This window comes from Chaetodon auriga, chromosome 11 (assembly GCF_051107435.1).
Source record: "Chaetodon auriga isolate fChaAug3 chromosome 11, fChaAug3.hap1, whole genome shotgun sequence".
Lineage (NCBI taxonomy): Eukaryota > Metazoa > Chordata > Actinopteri > Chaetodontiformes > Chaetodontidae > Chaetodon > Chaetodon auriga.
In genome coordinates this window covers 15295540-15311350 of record NC_135084.1, presented here as the reverse complement: position 1 = coordinate 15311350, position 15811 = coordinate 15295540, and the positions used below count along the sequence as shown (strand labels likewise).

Genomic DNA, 15811 nt, shown 5'->3' with positions numbered 1-15811 from the left:
GGTCAGGTAGAGCTTTCCATCACATGACATGATCTTGATCAGACGATGGAGTTTGCCCAGTTGTCCTGGAAAATATGGTTTATGTATTTTTTTCTGAGCACCTAAGCCAATTCAACAACGTACCATAGAGTTTTGAGTTTTGAGTTGCATGGCAGTAGATTGTAAATATAATGCTAACTGTGAAAAGGTCTTTTTTTCTGTTTGCTGATGGCAGCAACCGAAAGCAAATAATCTTGTGTTTATTTTTGAAATGTCATATTCAGACAAACATACAATATATTACTATTATTATTATTGTGTCAGCCTTGTGTAATATTTGTCAACAGGTGATTTGAGATGGCATCCTCCAAACATAAGGGATTCGTCAGTAAAAAGCTCAACTCAGAGCTTGGTATGGTGGTCAGAAGTGTGAGGAAGGAGAATGCAAATCTGAAGAAGACCCTGCTTGAGTTGTCTCGTCAACATTCAGAACACAATAAGCTAGTAGAGGTAAACTTTGTCAAACAATCTTGTTTCTCTGGTATTTACACAACGTAAGTCAACTAGCCAACTACTACTCACACTGTACATTACTCTTCAGTTCAGGGTATCATTTTACAGTAGCGTAGCATTAGTGAAACGACTTAGGTCTCATTGTCTTTTTGCAGAGATTCCTCGCTCTTGAAACCATTGTGCGGGAGAGTTGTCAGCCGCAGACGGCCAAAAACGAGAAAATTGCTCTGCCGTCAGAGCAGCTGAGTAAGAAAGAAGGGAAGCTGATAAATGTGAGTATGAGTAACACACGTATCCAGTTACTCCAGAGAGATCGTAGAAGTCAAGAACAAGCTTGTGCGTGTGTCAACTAGCTGCCAGTATCTTGAGGGCAAACTTGCAGGGAAGATGCACGGCTTGGTTTTAATGTGTGTAAGGGTTGTGCTGAGAGAAATACAAACAGACTGTATCTGTTTTTACGCATAAGGATACTGATGTATAACACAATATGTTTTTAGTGATGGACGTTCTGACAAGTTTTCTAATAAAATCCCTTATTACACTTCCTATTTGGAAGAATGACAGAACGTAATAGATCATATTCACAGCAGACATTTTGACTTGTCACAGTCAGGAAAGCACAGGTATTACTAGTAACATTAACAATGACTCTGTTCTGTTCAAGTGTTCCAGTAAGTAGTGACAGTGAGCCAAGACATGCAATACCAGAACCTTGAAACCAGTGCAAACAAAAGGAATTCGTGCATCATTCATTTCATTGTGCCTTTCCTGCTGTGATATGTCCAAGTGTCTTCTGTGAAAACCTGTGGTTGGGTTGTGCTGCCAGTTTTGCACCACTAGATGGCAGCAGTTGTTTTTAAGTGTCAGTCTTCCATGTAGAGGAGGAGTGCTGTTCTCCTGCACAACTCTTCCTCACACAGGGCATACCATCACTCTGACATTCTGGATATTGTAGAGGTCATAACACTTGATAATCAGATGGTATAAATCACACTGTACCTGTGTCTTTGGCCTTGTTATGACATGTCACAATGTGGTCTCTTTTATTAAAACACTTGGTCAGTTGTTCGTTCACATCTGTTTAAGTTTGTGCTGCATGTTCCTGTTGTCAAATAGGACTCCACTTCAGATGGTCAGGCCTATACTAACAATGAAGTAGAGCTTAAAGATCGCCTCACTGATGTAAGTGCTGTGTGACTTCCACAACTGTAAAAAGTCTCTTCTGTTTGTATTTTTTTCCTAATCCACCTTTCTGTGTTTTTAGTTACGTCTGTCTTTCTAGTTAGTGTGTGCATTTGTTTCTCAAGTGAGCATGTGTGCCAGCGTACAGTGCACATGTCTTGCTGAGTGTTTTTACTTTGGAGCTGTCCCCCTGGCACAACTCTCTTTCCGTCTTTCTCTGTTATGTGCTTCTCATTCTTTTATTCAATCCCCCCGAGGCCTTGGAGAAGAACAAGCAGTGGCTGGAATATGACCAGCAGAGAGAGGCCTATGTGAGGGCAATTCTGGCCAGAATGTTATGGCTAGAGAGGCAGCTGAACGAAGCCAGTCAGGCCCGCTCACAGCAGCACAATGAGGACCATTCAGATGGTGAGCCAGAGGGACAGTGGGCAGTGGGCACTCACAACTGGGGCAACAAGGGGCAACAGACTGTCACAACAAGGTTTTTAAGATCTTGAGATTGCCCTGGAGTAGCCCACTATTATAGAATCTGCGGCTTGCAATGCACTGCCAGAATCATGTGTTTCTTACTACATGGTGCATGTAGTCTGATCACCATATTGGATTGTGTATGTTAATGTGTAACTTTCTATTTTTTTTACTTTTCATTTTCTCTTATTACAGAGAAGGAGCGAATGAGACAGATGCAGGAGCACTATGAAAAACTCTTAGAGAAAGCCACAGTTGAGCTGGAGGTGCTCAGGAAGCAGGTTGATGTGACCCAGCGGAACGTGGTAACAACCCAAAACTGGTATGCCTGCTGCTAAAAAAATGAATAGAATGGTCCTGCTCAAAGTTGGCTAGAATGGTAGTCAGCTATATTACCATTTGATGTGTAGGCTCAAGGAAAGCCAGAATGAGGTGGAGGAGCTCAAGCAGCAGCTGCAGACCGAAAAGCTGAGCAGAAAAAGTGCTGCAGAAGATCATCACTGCTCTGAGGATGAAAAGCAACGGCTTGGGGATGAGACGGAAAACCTCAAGCGCAGACTGGATGAGGAGAAGCGCAGGTCGGCTAACATCGAGCTGCAGGTACGTCTTAATTGAACTTTTCATGCAGTAAGTAGAAAACCTAAAAATCTTACTGTCAAGATAAAACAAAATGAATCTCTCTTCTCAGGTGAGTCTCAGCCAGAAGTTTATGTTAAATCGTCACCATGCAGACCAGGCAAAGATTGCAGACCTGGAACGACAGGTGTGACAGGTCATCTCAGTTCTGGTCCCTTGTCCCCCTTCCTTGAATGACTCCTGACCTCTTTGCCTCCCTTCTAAAGGGAAAACTGTAGACCTCACATAAGCACAGGACATATGTAATTCTTTATATGTGAAAAATTTTACACACTCACCTATACTGCATTCTATTCTCCATTGTAATGCAAGCTTTTTAAATTTTAGATCAAGATTTCTTCACAAGACCTTGAGGATGAGAGGCAGGATTGCTCATATTTAAAGAAGCAAATGGTCAGAGTTCTGAAGATGCTGCAAAAAAAGGACGACCATGTGACGAAACAGTCAAAGGTTAGAATGAGCAAAGGACCAGTTCAGTAATTACTATATATCCCAGCTTCATCAGTGATTACACTAAAAGCTGCATGAATTGAGTAACAACCTAAAAGCAAACCATTAACCTGGTATTGCACAAAGAAAGTGGCTTATTTACACATATAGCACATACAGAACAACATTTGCATGTATTTAGAGTGGTGTCTGTGGTCACATGATGAATGTAAGTCCAGTATTCACCTCCCTTTTGACACTGGAAACAATGTTGATAAGAGTTCGTTGTGGGAAGGAAGTTAGGTCATTTTCTGTGTCCCCTGTGACCCCTTTCACATTACACATAGTAATGTAATCTATTGTTAATATTAAAAATCTTAGATTGCAGCTTTAAGTTTGCTTGGTCAGACATAAGAGAACTACTTGAAAAGCTGTTTTATAACCCAGAGTTTTATTAACACTAACTGACGGATGATTCCATTTGTGTTAGAGGGACCAGCAGGATCGTAACCCATGTGAAGAGGCACACCCACCCTCCCTGCCCTCCAGAGATACCCTGACATCCTCCTCTCACAGCAGCTTGCTGAATGAAAGCTTCCTGGAGTGTCCCACCTGCCGGGCCGAGTATCCTGCCAGTCACTACCGAGACCTAATGGACCACCTGGAAATCTGCCAAGACTGAGCTGACCCAATTTTTTCAGTTCTATATGTTTTGTAATATGGATTTTCACTGTACTGTGTAACCAGAGGTACGAGTTAGCTTAATAAACTACAGTGTTGAGTTGCTGAGGTTGTGAGGTTGTTGTTAAAATGAACAAACCAAACTTTGATCGCTCTGAAATGCTTCCTCATTCTATCAGAACATTTTTAGCCACACAAATCTTACTGACTTTTTCTCTAGCGCCACCATGAGGTTCACATTTCTGGTTTTTGAGGGAAATGTCTTGACAGCTATTTGATAGATTGCCTTGAACTTTGCCACAGAAGTGTCCATCAAGGATAAATTCTACTGGTGGTTCCCTTGATTTACTTTAAAAAACTTCACCTTGCTCAATATTTTACTTTATGACCAACTAATTTGTGTGATACTTTGTAAAATCGCGTCACTGTTGGTCCTTGATCCCCTCCCAGGTCTCACACTATTCAGACCAGATGAATAGCTCAAAACAGCTTGTGTAAGGTTAATCCCTTTCCTGTGCTATTTAAAAGCATGGATTAGTATTGCTAGCTAACAATATGGAGAGTCAGAAGTCTGCAGTGGCTGTGGGCTTTGAAAGGGAACGTGACACAGAGGGTTATCACAGGCTAATGGCTTTAGAAATAGATGTTAATATGGTTAAGACGACTCATGACCTGCTGTGCCTTTTAGGAACTTTTCATAGGGAAACATATTCATGGAGAGCTAGAATATGAGCTTAGGCCGTCTGAGTCAGACTTACAGTGAAGAGGTGGTTTCTCTTGTGGCCTTGTAGACATTACAGAAATACTTTCAGAGAAAGAAGGATGTGGCTTAGCTAGACGAATATTTCTTTGGTAAATCTCTCCTCTGTACACATTTTTAAACCTGTTCCTTTAGGGTTTGCATGAGATGAAAAGCCTATTTTCAGGACAGCCACTGATCAGTGACTGTTTCACTACTCCTGTAGATTACCAGGATGTAAGCTTGGTAATCTAATTCATAGCGTAAATAAAAGGGGTGTCAAGCTAATTAGATCTCAACAGTTAATTTGCGATTTACACACTATCGTTGTTGCATTGATTGAAGCTTAGAACTTGGATTAACCTAGAGGGAAGTCGTGCAATCACAGCCAATAACAAAGTGACACCCTCCACCCTGCCTCCCCTTCCCCTTTATCGTTTTATGCCTTATCAGCTCAGTTTCCCCGTTACCATCTCTGGCGTGAAATCAGTAAGCATCTTGGATCTAGATCACCTTTTTCATCTTATATGGACCCTCACACTCACTCCACTCAAGAACTTCACTTATTTTTCTTCTCTGAGCTGCACGGCTCAGATCATGTTGCCACCACTATTGTCGAGACCCTGGCTGTCACAGCAGTCTTCCTGGTCTGCATGGCAGCAAATGCAAGAGCTGCAACCATAGTAACCCTGGAATGCAGACTCCTGGCCAACAAGACCATCCTGAGCTTGTTTGTGGGCAACCTGCTGTTTGTCAGCACGATCCTGCTGATTGTGGCAGTGCAGTGAACTGTGTTGTGGATGCTGGGGTATACGGCCTGTCACACTGTGCTGTGTGTCATCTGTATGAGCAACTTACTGCCCTGGCCTCCATCAGCGTGGAGGGGGTCCCAGCTATCCTTCAGCTGCCAACTGTTCCCACTTTAACCCGGGGATGGTCATCGCCACCATCCTCCTCATCTGGGCCTTTTCTGCACTCACCTCCATACCCCTCAATCTGTTCTTCACTCTGATGGAGGTGGATTTTCCTGAGCAGGTATGGAGGGATTGATGGATGAATGGAATTATTGTATTTTTTTTTTTTCTGTTCATTTTTGTGTCTTTCCCACAGGAACTTGTGCACATCTTTAGTCTCAAGTGGCCTGACAACTGGAGAGATTGTGTGGAATGTCACCTTCACTGTCCTGTGCTTCCTTCTCCCAAGGTTATTAATTGTGTTGAGTTACACAAAATATTGGAAAATAAAATATCTCCAAAACTTGACAACTCACACCAAATCAGTCTAGATGTTTGGATAAAGAGCACTACAGGTAAGAGGAAAAACATGTATTTTTGCTTTGGGGGTGAACTGTCCCTTTAAAACTTTGATATTGTGATTTTCAGGAATTTCATTTGAGCCTATAAAAATGTATCTCACCTTGAAATGCCAAACAATAAATGTGTGTTGCAGTAACGCAGCACAGAATATTATTAGCTGAAATGACCTTTAGTTACTTTACAATAACCTTTTCCATTAAAAATACAATATTGCATTGTGTTTTGATTTTTAAAACGTGAGAAGTACATCAGGTGCACATAAACTAATGAATTAATCAACTGACTAATAGAAACTAAATTTAAAATATTGTGAATCGCCTTTTTGTCATGGTGTAGAAGCGATCAGATGATCAGATCATACTAACAAATGGCAGTTTGCTTGCCAACAAGAGTAATTAAACCCCAAGCAACAGCTGACAATCCCACATAATCCCTTCAATGGTAACATGTAGCTGCTATCTAACAGAAGTGACCCACGACATAAACACAATCATTACTGTCTGCAGGAGTCCCTGCAGAGACCAAAGCATTGCTGGCTGTCAGGACTCGCTCTGAGCAGTGCAGTTATTTCAGCTTGCCAGGTGTCTCTGTATCATGACATTAATCTCTGTCTCTCATACAAAGCTTCTCAGACATCATAAGACACTTAAACACAGCTTTTATCAAGTGGTCTGCAGCTCCCCGGGCCTTCTTTGCCTGGTATTATTGTTATGGTATTATCCTTATCCTCCTAAAATCATACAGCAAGTCTTTCCGCAACAATGTTTGCTACACATTAAAATGAATCAACCACATTTCAAATGTTTGCTGAGGCAGAAAAAAAACAAGGTATTTACAGAAGATAACACATTATGTTGTCATTCAGGAATAACTGCAGCCCCCCCTGCCCTTCTACTGTGCAGGTCATTCTGCTGGTGCCATAACTCTGTTATTACCTGTGATGGGATTGGCCCCACTAAAAAGACAAGTGGCTGGATTTACAAGCTAAGAAAGCTCAGGGGCTTTATGACTCTTGCGTCACAGTCATTAGTTTCCCCTGGGATCCCCTTACCCAGTAAGCTACTCACTACCTTCTGTTGCTGTGGAGAAGGTTGGAGCTGCAGCTTCGGCACTGTGTCCACAGAGGAGTTTGGGAGATGCCTCAGTAAGGTCTGCACTACCACATCTTCTGGAGGCCACTTTTACTGCTCCACTTTCTCCTCCGTCTCGCTGCAGCCATCTGAGAGGAGCACCTTTGTGCAGCTACAGAAGGGATCGTTCATCCAAACTTGGACAACATGGCAGACAAAGACACTGTAGAGAAGTTCCTTGACAACAACCCACAGTTTGCAAAGGAATACTATGAAAAGAAAGTCAAGGCAGATGTGATCACGGCTGCCTTCAACAACCAGGTCCAGATCAAAGACCCAGCCTCTTACAAGGATGTCTCCACCATCCAGGAAGCTGAGTTCATATTTGAGCTCATAAAGGAGATGCAGGGCACCAACCCAATGGAAAAAATCCTGCATAAAGTTCTCCAGAGGATTGCTCTGCTGGTACAGGCTGATCGCTGCAGCTACTTTGGCTACAGGGCTCGTAATGGAGTACCTGAGCTGTCCACAATCCTCTTCGATGTGACACACAATTCTGCATTTGATAGAAATATAGTGAATCCCAATGTAGAGATTGTTTTTCCCACCGACATGGGAATTGTTGGATGGACGGCTCACTCCAAGAAGCCTCAGAATATTCCTGATGTTAAGAAGGTGAGCTGATGACAAAGATGGCAACTGAAGTTTGAGTTTAGAAATGTAATGAGAAACTAATGAGACAAATATAGATGGATTAAAGAATATGGTCAAACTAATTGTGCTTTGCGGAACAAACTGTGTAAACCCTAAAGAGTCCACATTATCTCTGAAGAGATGCAGTGCGGTTAAGCCCAGAGGGTGTGGACCTACAATTTACAAATAACAAGAACAGATAACTTTCATTACAATCAGCTTAAATTATCATTTGTGCTTCAGTGTGTCTTTTCGCATGCTGATTCATAACTTAGCATAATAGCGCGCATGAGTAGAGTGTTGTTCTGCAATGGACATGCTGTTTTACATTCATCTCATCACAACCTTATTCTCCGTATTCTTTTCAGGACTCTCATTTCAGTGACTTCGTGGATAAACAAACAAAATACACCACCAAATGCATGCTTACTGCTCCCATTATGAATGGAAAGGATCCCATCGGTGTCATCATGGCACTCAACAAACAAGGCGCTGATGCGTTCTCAAAGAGTGATCAGGAGGTGAGTGGTCGGCAGGTTCATTTTTAATGACAAGGCATTCAAACTGGCAATTAGTGTGTTTTCCAGAAACGCAAAGACTAAATCAAACAGAGTGCACTCAGTTGGGCTCCAGTGTTTTAGCACTTGTAGTAAGCAGAGAAATCCAGTATGAGGGTCATATTCTTATCTCAACTTGCAAGGTAAAAGGGCCAATTTTAGCTCGCCAGCTTCCTGTCTCTGACCTGTATATCTAAAAGCTTGACTTGGTGCTTTGAGTGGCCGTTATGACAGCTCAACGTCTAATCCTTTTAGGAAAGGGAAGATCAGAAATGTCTTCTTCGTCTTGTTCCGTGGCCTCTTCCTGACTGTAGAGGTCACGCAAGTGAATATAGGAAGTGACTAATCTGTTGAATATGTTAATGTGATTCATAAAGCAATACGATTCTTTGCTCTTTCATTGCAGCTCTTCAATAAATATGTGAACTTTGCTTCTGTGATCACTCTCCAAGCCCACACTTCTTACATGTGGGATGTAGAGTCCAGGAAGAGTCAGGTAAACACACACAGTAATAAATCCACTTGTCTGGTCTGATTTTTCCAAGACGGCATTCATGTTTCAGAGATATTCATTTTCCAGCTGCACTAAAAAATGGAACGACACAAAAATCAAAAGCTCATATGAAAGTCATAACCGGTGGTTCTTCTCCTCGCTACAGGTGTTGCTGTGGTCAGCCAGCAAAGTTTTTGAGGAGCTGACGGATATTGAGAGGCAGTTTCACAAAGCCTTGTACACAGTGAGGACATATATCAAGTGTGAGAGATACTCTGTGGGACTCCTGGACATGACCAAAGAAAAGGTGCGTCAAAGAAGGTCTGAGAAAAGCTTCATCTTTAACTTCAGGTTCCGCTTTCACCGCCGCTGCAGTCCTATCTGCAGCTGCATGCACTGCGGCACTTTATATCAATTAATAATGCAGCATATATAAACATGATGTTGGCCTTGTCTTAACCAGGAATTCTTTGATGAGTGGCCAATCAAGCTGGGAGAGCAGGAGCCATACAAGGGCCCCAAGACCCCCGATGGCAGAGTAAGTCCCATGCTGGGTTTGTTATTGTGAAATTGTTCACATCCACCAATTTGCAGAGATTTTAAAAATATCAAAAAAATCACCTGCTTTTATGCTTAAATCATTCAGGAAATCAGCTTCTACAAGATTATTGACTACTTGCTGGAGGACAAAGAGGAGATTAAAGTTATCCCGTAAGTACTGATTGATGTTACAGCTTCATGTGCATATTTTTAACTGGTAGTCTAATAAGAAGACATGCAGCCACTCATCCTCTCTGAACTCACAGCGGCCCTCCTGCTGACCACTGGGCTCTGGTCAGCGGACTCCCCACATACGTAGCTGAGAATGGATTCGTAAGTTCCACCTTTGTGCCATTTTTTTATGCTTACACCACAGAAGTGAAATAACTAGAGGCACCGATCTGATCACCTCCAAACACACTTAATAACATTTTTTACTACTCCTAGATCTGCAACATGATGAATGCTCCGGCAGATGAGTACTTCGCATTTCAGGTGAGACATTGTTCACCGACAACTGGAATTCAGCCAAATTCACTTTGTTTCCCACAGACAGTCGTTCACTAAAACCACAAACATAACTTGGGTGTTTTCTTTGATTGGTTGACAGAAAGAAGGGGTGGATGAGTCCGGATGGATGATTAAGAATGTCCTCTCCCTCCCTATCGTCAACAAAAAGGAAGAAATTGTTGGTGTTGCCACTTTCTTCAACAGAAAAGATGGCCAACCCTTCGACGAAAATGATGAACAGATTACAGAAGTATGGAAAAATATGTCTATCTAGGTCTTTCATAAAATCTTATTTTTCCTGTTTAAGCAACATTACATTTTTCTAATATTTTACTCCCAAGATACTTTGGGTGTAATTTAGATTCATTTTATAGAATTTTTGGAAATAATATTTAATATTCATCTTTAATATCTATTCTATTAAATTATGACTTCAGCAGTAGCTTGCATGGGCAAATTAGGTAATAGTACATAATATCAACAGAATACACAGGAGAAGTCACTGAAAGGAGTGTTTTCTATTTGTCCATGTCACTAGGCTCTAACCCAGTTCCTCGGCTGGTCCACCCTGAATAGCGACACATATGACAAACTGAACAGGACAGAGTGGAGGAAAGATATTGCCCAAGAAATGCTCATGTACCAGACAACGGCCACACTGAGTGACGTGCAGACCATTCTGGTAAGCTGCTGCCCCAGCTGACCGATGTCACTTCAGCCAGACTGAATGCACATTAGCAGATCAGGCTCCCTTTTAATTTTCACTTTTTTAATTCCCCACACAGAACACTCAAGAGAAGTTTGGCTCTGCACCAGAAGACTGTGACCAGAAGGAGATGTACAAACTGCTGGTAAGCGCTGCGATGTGTAAACCAAAGTGCTTGTAATCAACTCGGGTTGTTTTGGATGGCATAGTGACCATGTGCACTGTGTTTCCAATGTGCAGAAAACCAGTATCCCTGAGGCCAAGACCGTGGAGCTGCACGAGTTCCACTTCAGCGACTTCCCCTTGTCAGAGTTTGAACTCATCAAGTGTGGAATCCGCTGCTTCTTTGAGCTGGGGGTGGTGGAGAAGTTCAAAGTCGCACCTGAGGTACAGCATATCAGCAGTCTGGAAACCTGCCTGTATTCACTACACTACCCCCATCTGCTTGTTTGGAGCTGAGCACCACCTCTCAAACACTCAACACACCAGCATTTGTGCATTTTGAGTGCAGAGAGCTCACATCTTTGTCTGAGGTCTAAGTGAATTGTCACTTGAGTGATGCTGTTCTTATTGTCTGCGTATTTTGACTTTGGCTGATCTGAGTTGCTAACCTTAAAATATGTGATGTCATGTGTGATCTCAGTTTTGAACTGAGGATGCAAATGCAGAGATTCATTGCAGCTCCGACTTGTTTTTCTTATTTTTTTTTCATTTCTGTTGTGCAGATCCTGACGCGATGGATGTACACCGTTCGCAGGGGATACCGTGACATCACCTACCACAACTGGAGGCACGGCTTCAATGTTGGACAAACCATGTTCACGCTGCTCTTAGTGAGTCTGATTTCTCATACTCATACATATTCTTTATTACTTGTTATACTGCTATAACACAGGGTTGTCATCTTTGCCCATCAACAGACAGGTAAACTGAAGAAGTATTACTCTGATATCGAGGCCTTTGCCATGGTTGCTGCCGGATTCTGCCACGACATTGACCACAGAGGAACCAACAATCTCTACCAGACAAAGTAAGATTTTTTGTGACCAATTCACAGCAAGAAATTGAAAACAACATAACAGATATTTGACTCATGTGCTCTGGTTCTGGTGGACTCTTTTAGGAGTTTATCCCCTCTGGCAAAACTGCACAGCTCGTCAATTATGGAGCGACATCACCTGGAGTACAGTAAGACACTGATGGAGAATGAGGTGGGTGCTCATATTCTAATATCTCTGTTTACCAGTAGCTGTGGTTTGAGATAGATAAAAGTCTATTTGCAACTGTTTTCATGCTGTACTGTAAGCAGCTAGACTCTTTTTTGGTGGGACTCACTGAAATCTTGGCTGCTGTCTAACCTCACGCTTCTGCTATTGTTCACAGAACCTGAATATCTTCCAAAGCCTTCAGAAGCGTCAGTTTGAAACAGTGCAGCATCTGTTTGAAGTTTGCATAATTGCCACTGATCTCGCCCTCTACTTCAAGTAAGGAATGTCAGGAGTTTTGTTCTGTCCGTAATTATGAAGTTAACTGTGTGTCCCATATTCAACATTAATGCTATTGCTTTTAATGGCTATTATTTTGAGGACTTTTGAAAAGATCTGACAGCTCTCTGGTCTTTCAGGAAGAGGACAATGTTTCAAAAGATCGTGGATGCTGTTGAGGCTATGCCAGAAGAGAAGGAGAGGGTCAACTACATCTCCAACAATCCAACCAGGAAGGAAATTATCATGTAAATGCAGAGTTTATTATGTGAACTAGCCGCTTCAGCACTTACCTTCTAAAGTTGATGCTGTGGCTATCAGTCAAAGATGTTCTTCAATGGTGTCGTTTTTTCCACAGGGCAATGATGATGACAGCTTGTGACCTGTCAGCCATTACAAAGCCTTGGGAGGTTCAGAGCAAGGTGTGTTCCCGTCTTCTTGTAATACAACTACAAAGCATCAATCAGCCATTTATTCTCATTGTTTTGCTGTTTCTTATGGTTCTTAGGTCGCTCTAATGGTGGCAGCAGAATTTTGGGAGCAGGGAGACCTTGAAAGGACAGTCCTTGAGCAGCAGCCCATTGTAAGAGCTGTAAACTATGTTTTTCATATGATGCCTGCATTGTGTATGTTGTTATAAAGTCACAACAATAACCATCCTATTTTCCTTCTTCTTCTTTAGCCAATGATGGACAGAAATCATGCTGATGAGCTGCCTAAGATGCAGTGTGGTTTCATCGACTTTGTCTGCTCCTTTGTGTACAAGGTACCTAGAAACAAATAAAAACGCTAATCTCGCAGTTTTTTCATGCAACTTCCTTTTCCCCCTCTTAATTGTCTGCATGTGCACCTGCACTGACACATGTATACGTGTGTTTGCAGGAGTTCTCTCGCTTCCACTCGGAGATCAGCCCTATGTTTAGTGGGTTGAACAACAACAGGGGAGAGTGGAAAGCTCTGGCGGATGTCCATGAGGCCAAGATGAAGGCGATCGAAGATGAGAAGAAAAGGCTGGAAGGTGGAGACACACAAGGTGAGGGCTGACATTTGAAATCACTCCCCCGCCCGCTCACTCTGTTTGCGCTGTCATATGTCTCTCACTGTCGTTCTCATTTGTTCCTTTTGCAGGTCAAGATGGCGGGAAGTCAAAGACGTGTGTCATCTGTTAGACCTCCAGGACCGTCAAAGCATTTATGAATGTTTGTCTGGATGTGTATTTGTACAGTGTGTGTATGTGCATGAGCATGTGTTCACACATGAGGGAATTCTGAAGTGCAAAGATCCATAAATTATTATTTTTATAAACTGTGATGTTTAGCTTCTCTATTCCCTGATACAAAAGTTATTTTAATCAGCACCAGTGTTGAGCACATACAGTTTGTGTGTGATACTATGAAAATATTAATGTAACATTATTCTTGTATATAAGAAGAGGAAGAGTACATATTTATATTTCATTATAAATATATTTATACTGGATATAATGCAAGGATATTTAGCTCACTTTCGTTTGCTTTGGACATAATGTGAAAAGAAATATTAGGCTGCAAACATGATGCAGTTCGAACTGTTATATCTGATTATTTTTGGAATAGAATTGATAATAAAATGCACTTATTTTGTTGAGAACTACTTCAGAAACAGAATCAATATTTGCTTTTTTTAATTGCAAGTAGCGCTTTGACAATTTGAAACATATGTCCCAGGCCAATGGGTGAGAGATGTAAGAAGATTTGTCTGAATTGGATTTGGTTATAAGCCACCTCGAGCCCCAGGCTTTCCTTTTTAAGTCCCCTGCTTATAAAAAGTAAAAATACTACCGCCCTGCTCATAAGTCAGTGTGTCCAGACTACACGTGGCATACAGGACACGGTGAGGTGTCATGTGGAAACACTGCGCAGAGTCAAATCAAAAATAAATTGTAGTGTGTCTCACAGATTTCCTGAATGAGTAGCACTTAGCAGAACAATGTCAGATTTGATTTTCTTTTCTTTTCTGATGGGATTTCTGATGACATGTGTTTGTTTCTTAACATAAGAACTTTGAATCTTAGCAAATGCAACCTTTGCAAAGAAATGTGACTTTATGATGCATGTATAGCATTAAATACGTAATATATATGTGCAATAGCATCCTGTATAAGACCTGAAAAATGTCAATAAAGTTTATTTTCAAATCACGCCTGTTTTGTGCAAACTATTCTTCTACAATTTTGGCTGCAGCATGGTAGTAATGTCAGGATATATTACCTGCAGCACATTGATTACTGAATGAAAAGTGTTACTTGATGGTGACAGCCTCATTGATCCCATGACTGGCCAATACACCTCTGTGTATGTTCACCTCTTAGATCAAGCTAAAGAGGGCTTTAGGTAGGCAGGACTGACCAAACATCAACATTTAATCAACTGCTAACAAGCTTATAAGATCTGTGTTACTGATTTGGAACATACATGTGCATCTTAATGGACAAGAGGAATATGCTATAGTCCAGATGTGTATCCACACACCATATCACAATTTACATAGATGAGCAAGAAAATACATCAGATCCCCCTTGTATGCTGCAGTTTAAACAGGTTTAAAGTATGCACAGTCATGCCCTCTGACCTTTGACTGTTTGGCATATTGTTGACCTCAGCTGAGATGGGCAGCAGATGTTGTGGTGCGTCATATGAGAATATCCCCAGAAGATCCCATGCAGGCTCCTGCTGGTGCTTACTATAACTCTGAAAATCTACTCAGAATAACAAAATGTTAGTTGCTATGGTTTTAAATGGAGATTAACATGACACTTCTGCTTTCAGCTCTTGTGCTACTCAGAAAAAAAAACAACCTAATTTCAAGCATTTCTCTGCAGTGAAAGTAAGTTGCTGTGTCACATACGGTAAACATAATACATTTAAGGAGGTGTGTTTTCTTGTGTCACTGCTCTAAGTGATCATCCCCTTGATATGATTGACTCAGGCAGGCGACTGACAGGTGGCAAGTAAACTTCATACAAGAAGCAGAGAGCATCTCACTTACAAAATCCCGTCAGTCACGTCATAAGAAGTAAGCCAGCTTTATGGTCTCACAGGACACCTTGAGACAGCATGGAGGCCCAGAGGTCAAACAGCAAAGCAAGAGTATGTTCACTTAACATGCTGCTTTCACTGGTGGGGGAGGACTGGAGGAGCAGGGGGGTGGCTATTCTCTGTAATACTCTACTCTCTGTAATATATTCTGTGTAATATGAGCAGTAAACTATTTGAATTGTACGAATATTAACTTAATATTAACTAAATTCATAATCTTGAAAGTAAAGAAGAAAAATGCAAGATAAAACTCAATAGTTTCCAGAAAGTCTCACCAACTCTTCTTTTTCTTCTTCTTCTTCTTCTTCTTCTTCTTCTTCTTCTTCTTCTTCTTCTAATAGAAACAATTTCAAATGGCAAAGACCTGATAAATCAATCCACCTCTGACAGGCTCTGCCTTGGCTCTACATTTCCCTCTAGTGGGGAGGTCAGTCCATCAGGGAAGACACTCTGGCAGAACGGCTGTTTCTACACCTAAAAGATCAAGAAATGAAGTTTGCTTTGCTTAAATAATGCTGTTTTAGCTACAGAAGCATGAGGTCATGCAGATTAGCATACAGTAGCAAAATACTGATTATTAGCTGCAGAAAACAGATCCTAAAAGTCCATTAACAGAAGTCAGAAACACCAGACTCGGACATATCAATAGCAGCGGACATTTCTGTGGTGGAATACTTGCTGGACAGTGTGCGTTCTATTCTGGTGAAGAATGATGGCATTTATCAAGCACAGACACTA

General features: G+C 41.6%; 2 protein-coding genes and 1 pseudogene across 3 annotated transcripts; all 3 read left to right on the top strand.

Annotated features, from left to right (window-relative positions):
* Positions 1-336: 336 nt before the first annotated feature.
* On the top strand, positions 337-3961 carry LOC143328159 (centrosomal protein of 55 kDa-like). Its single transcript, XM_076743144.1, has 9 exons — positions 337-489; positions 648-764; positions 1609-1674; positions 1932-2082; positions 2338-2464; positions 2553-2742; positions 2831-2905; positions 3106-3228; positions 3698-3961. The coding sequence occupies exons 1-9, from the start codon at positions 337-339 to the stop codon at positions 3887-3889; spliced, it is 1194 nt and encodes a 397-aa protein (XP_076599259.1). The 3' UTR covers positions 3890-3961.
* A 1193-nt stretch (positions 3962-5154) lies between these two features.
* LOC143328319 (free fatty acid receptor 4-like) lies at positions 5155-5912 on the top strand (annotated as a pseudogene).
* A 1308-nt stretch (positions 5913-7220) lies between these two features.
* Positions 7221-14072, top strand: LOC143328158 (cone cGMP-specific 3',5'-cyclic phosphodiesterase subunit alpha'-like). 2 transcript variants are annotated; one of them, XM_076743143.1, is made up of 22 exons: positions 7221-7688; positions 8075-8227; positions 8670-8759; positions 8923-9063; positions 9220-9294; positions 9403-9467; positions 9563-9629; positions 9744-9791; positions 9907-10056; positions 10345-10488; positions 10592-10657; positions 10753-10899; positions 11238-11345; positions 11433-11542; positions 11636-11723; positions 11896-11996; positions 12137-12244; positions 12355-12418; positions 12505-12579; positions 12679-12762; positions 12879-13029; positions 13131-14072. In XM_076743143.1, exons 1-22 carry the CDS (start codon positions 7221-7223, stop codon positions 13163-13165), a joined length of 2538 nt encoding a protein of 845 aa, XP_076599258.1. In that variant the 3' UTR covers positions 13166-14072. The 2 variants fall into 2 exon arrangements, with proteins under 2 accessions (XP_076599258.1, XP_076599257.1); XM_076743142.1 differs by having other exon boundaries at positions 13125-14072.
* The last annotated feature ends 1739 nt before the right edge of the window (positions 14073-15811 follow it).

Bases quoted from the DNA above. Each gene is read 5' to 3' on its own strand.
- LOC143328159 (XM_076743144.1), top strand. From the start codon at position 337: ATGGCATCCTCCAAACATAAGGGATTCGTCAGTAAAAAGCTCAACTCA. The intron at 490-647 runs GTAAACTTTGTC...GTCTTTTTGCAG, and splicing joins AACACAATAAGCTAGTAGAG to AGATTCCTCGCTCTTGAAAC. The intron at 1,675-1,931 runs GTAAGTGCTGTG...AATCCCCCCGAG, and splicing joins TTAAAGATCGCCTCACTGAT to GCCTTGGAGAAGAACAAGCA.
- LOC143328158 (XM_076743142.1), top strand. From the start codon at position 7,221: ATGGCAGACAAAGACACTGTAGAGAAGTTCCTTGACAACAACCCACAG. The intron at 8,760-8,922 runs GTAAACACACAC...TCCTCGCTACAG, and splicing joins TAGAGTCCAGGAAGAGTCAG to GTGTTGCTGTGGTCAGCCAG. The intron at 11,543-11,635 runs GTAAGATTTTTT...GGACTCTTTTAG, and splicing joins AACAATCTCTACCAGACAAA to GAGTTTATCCCCTCTGGCAA.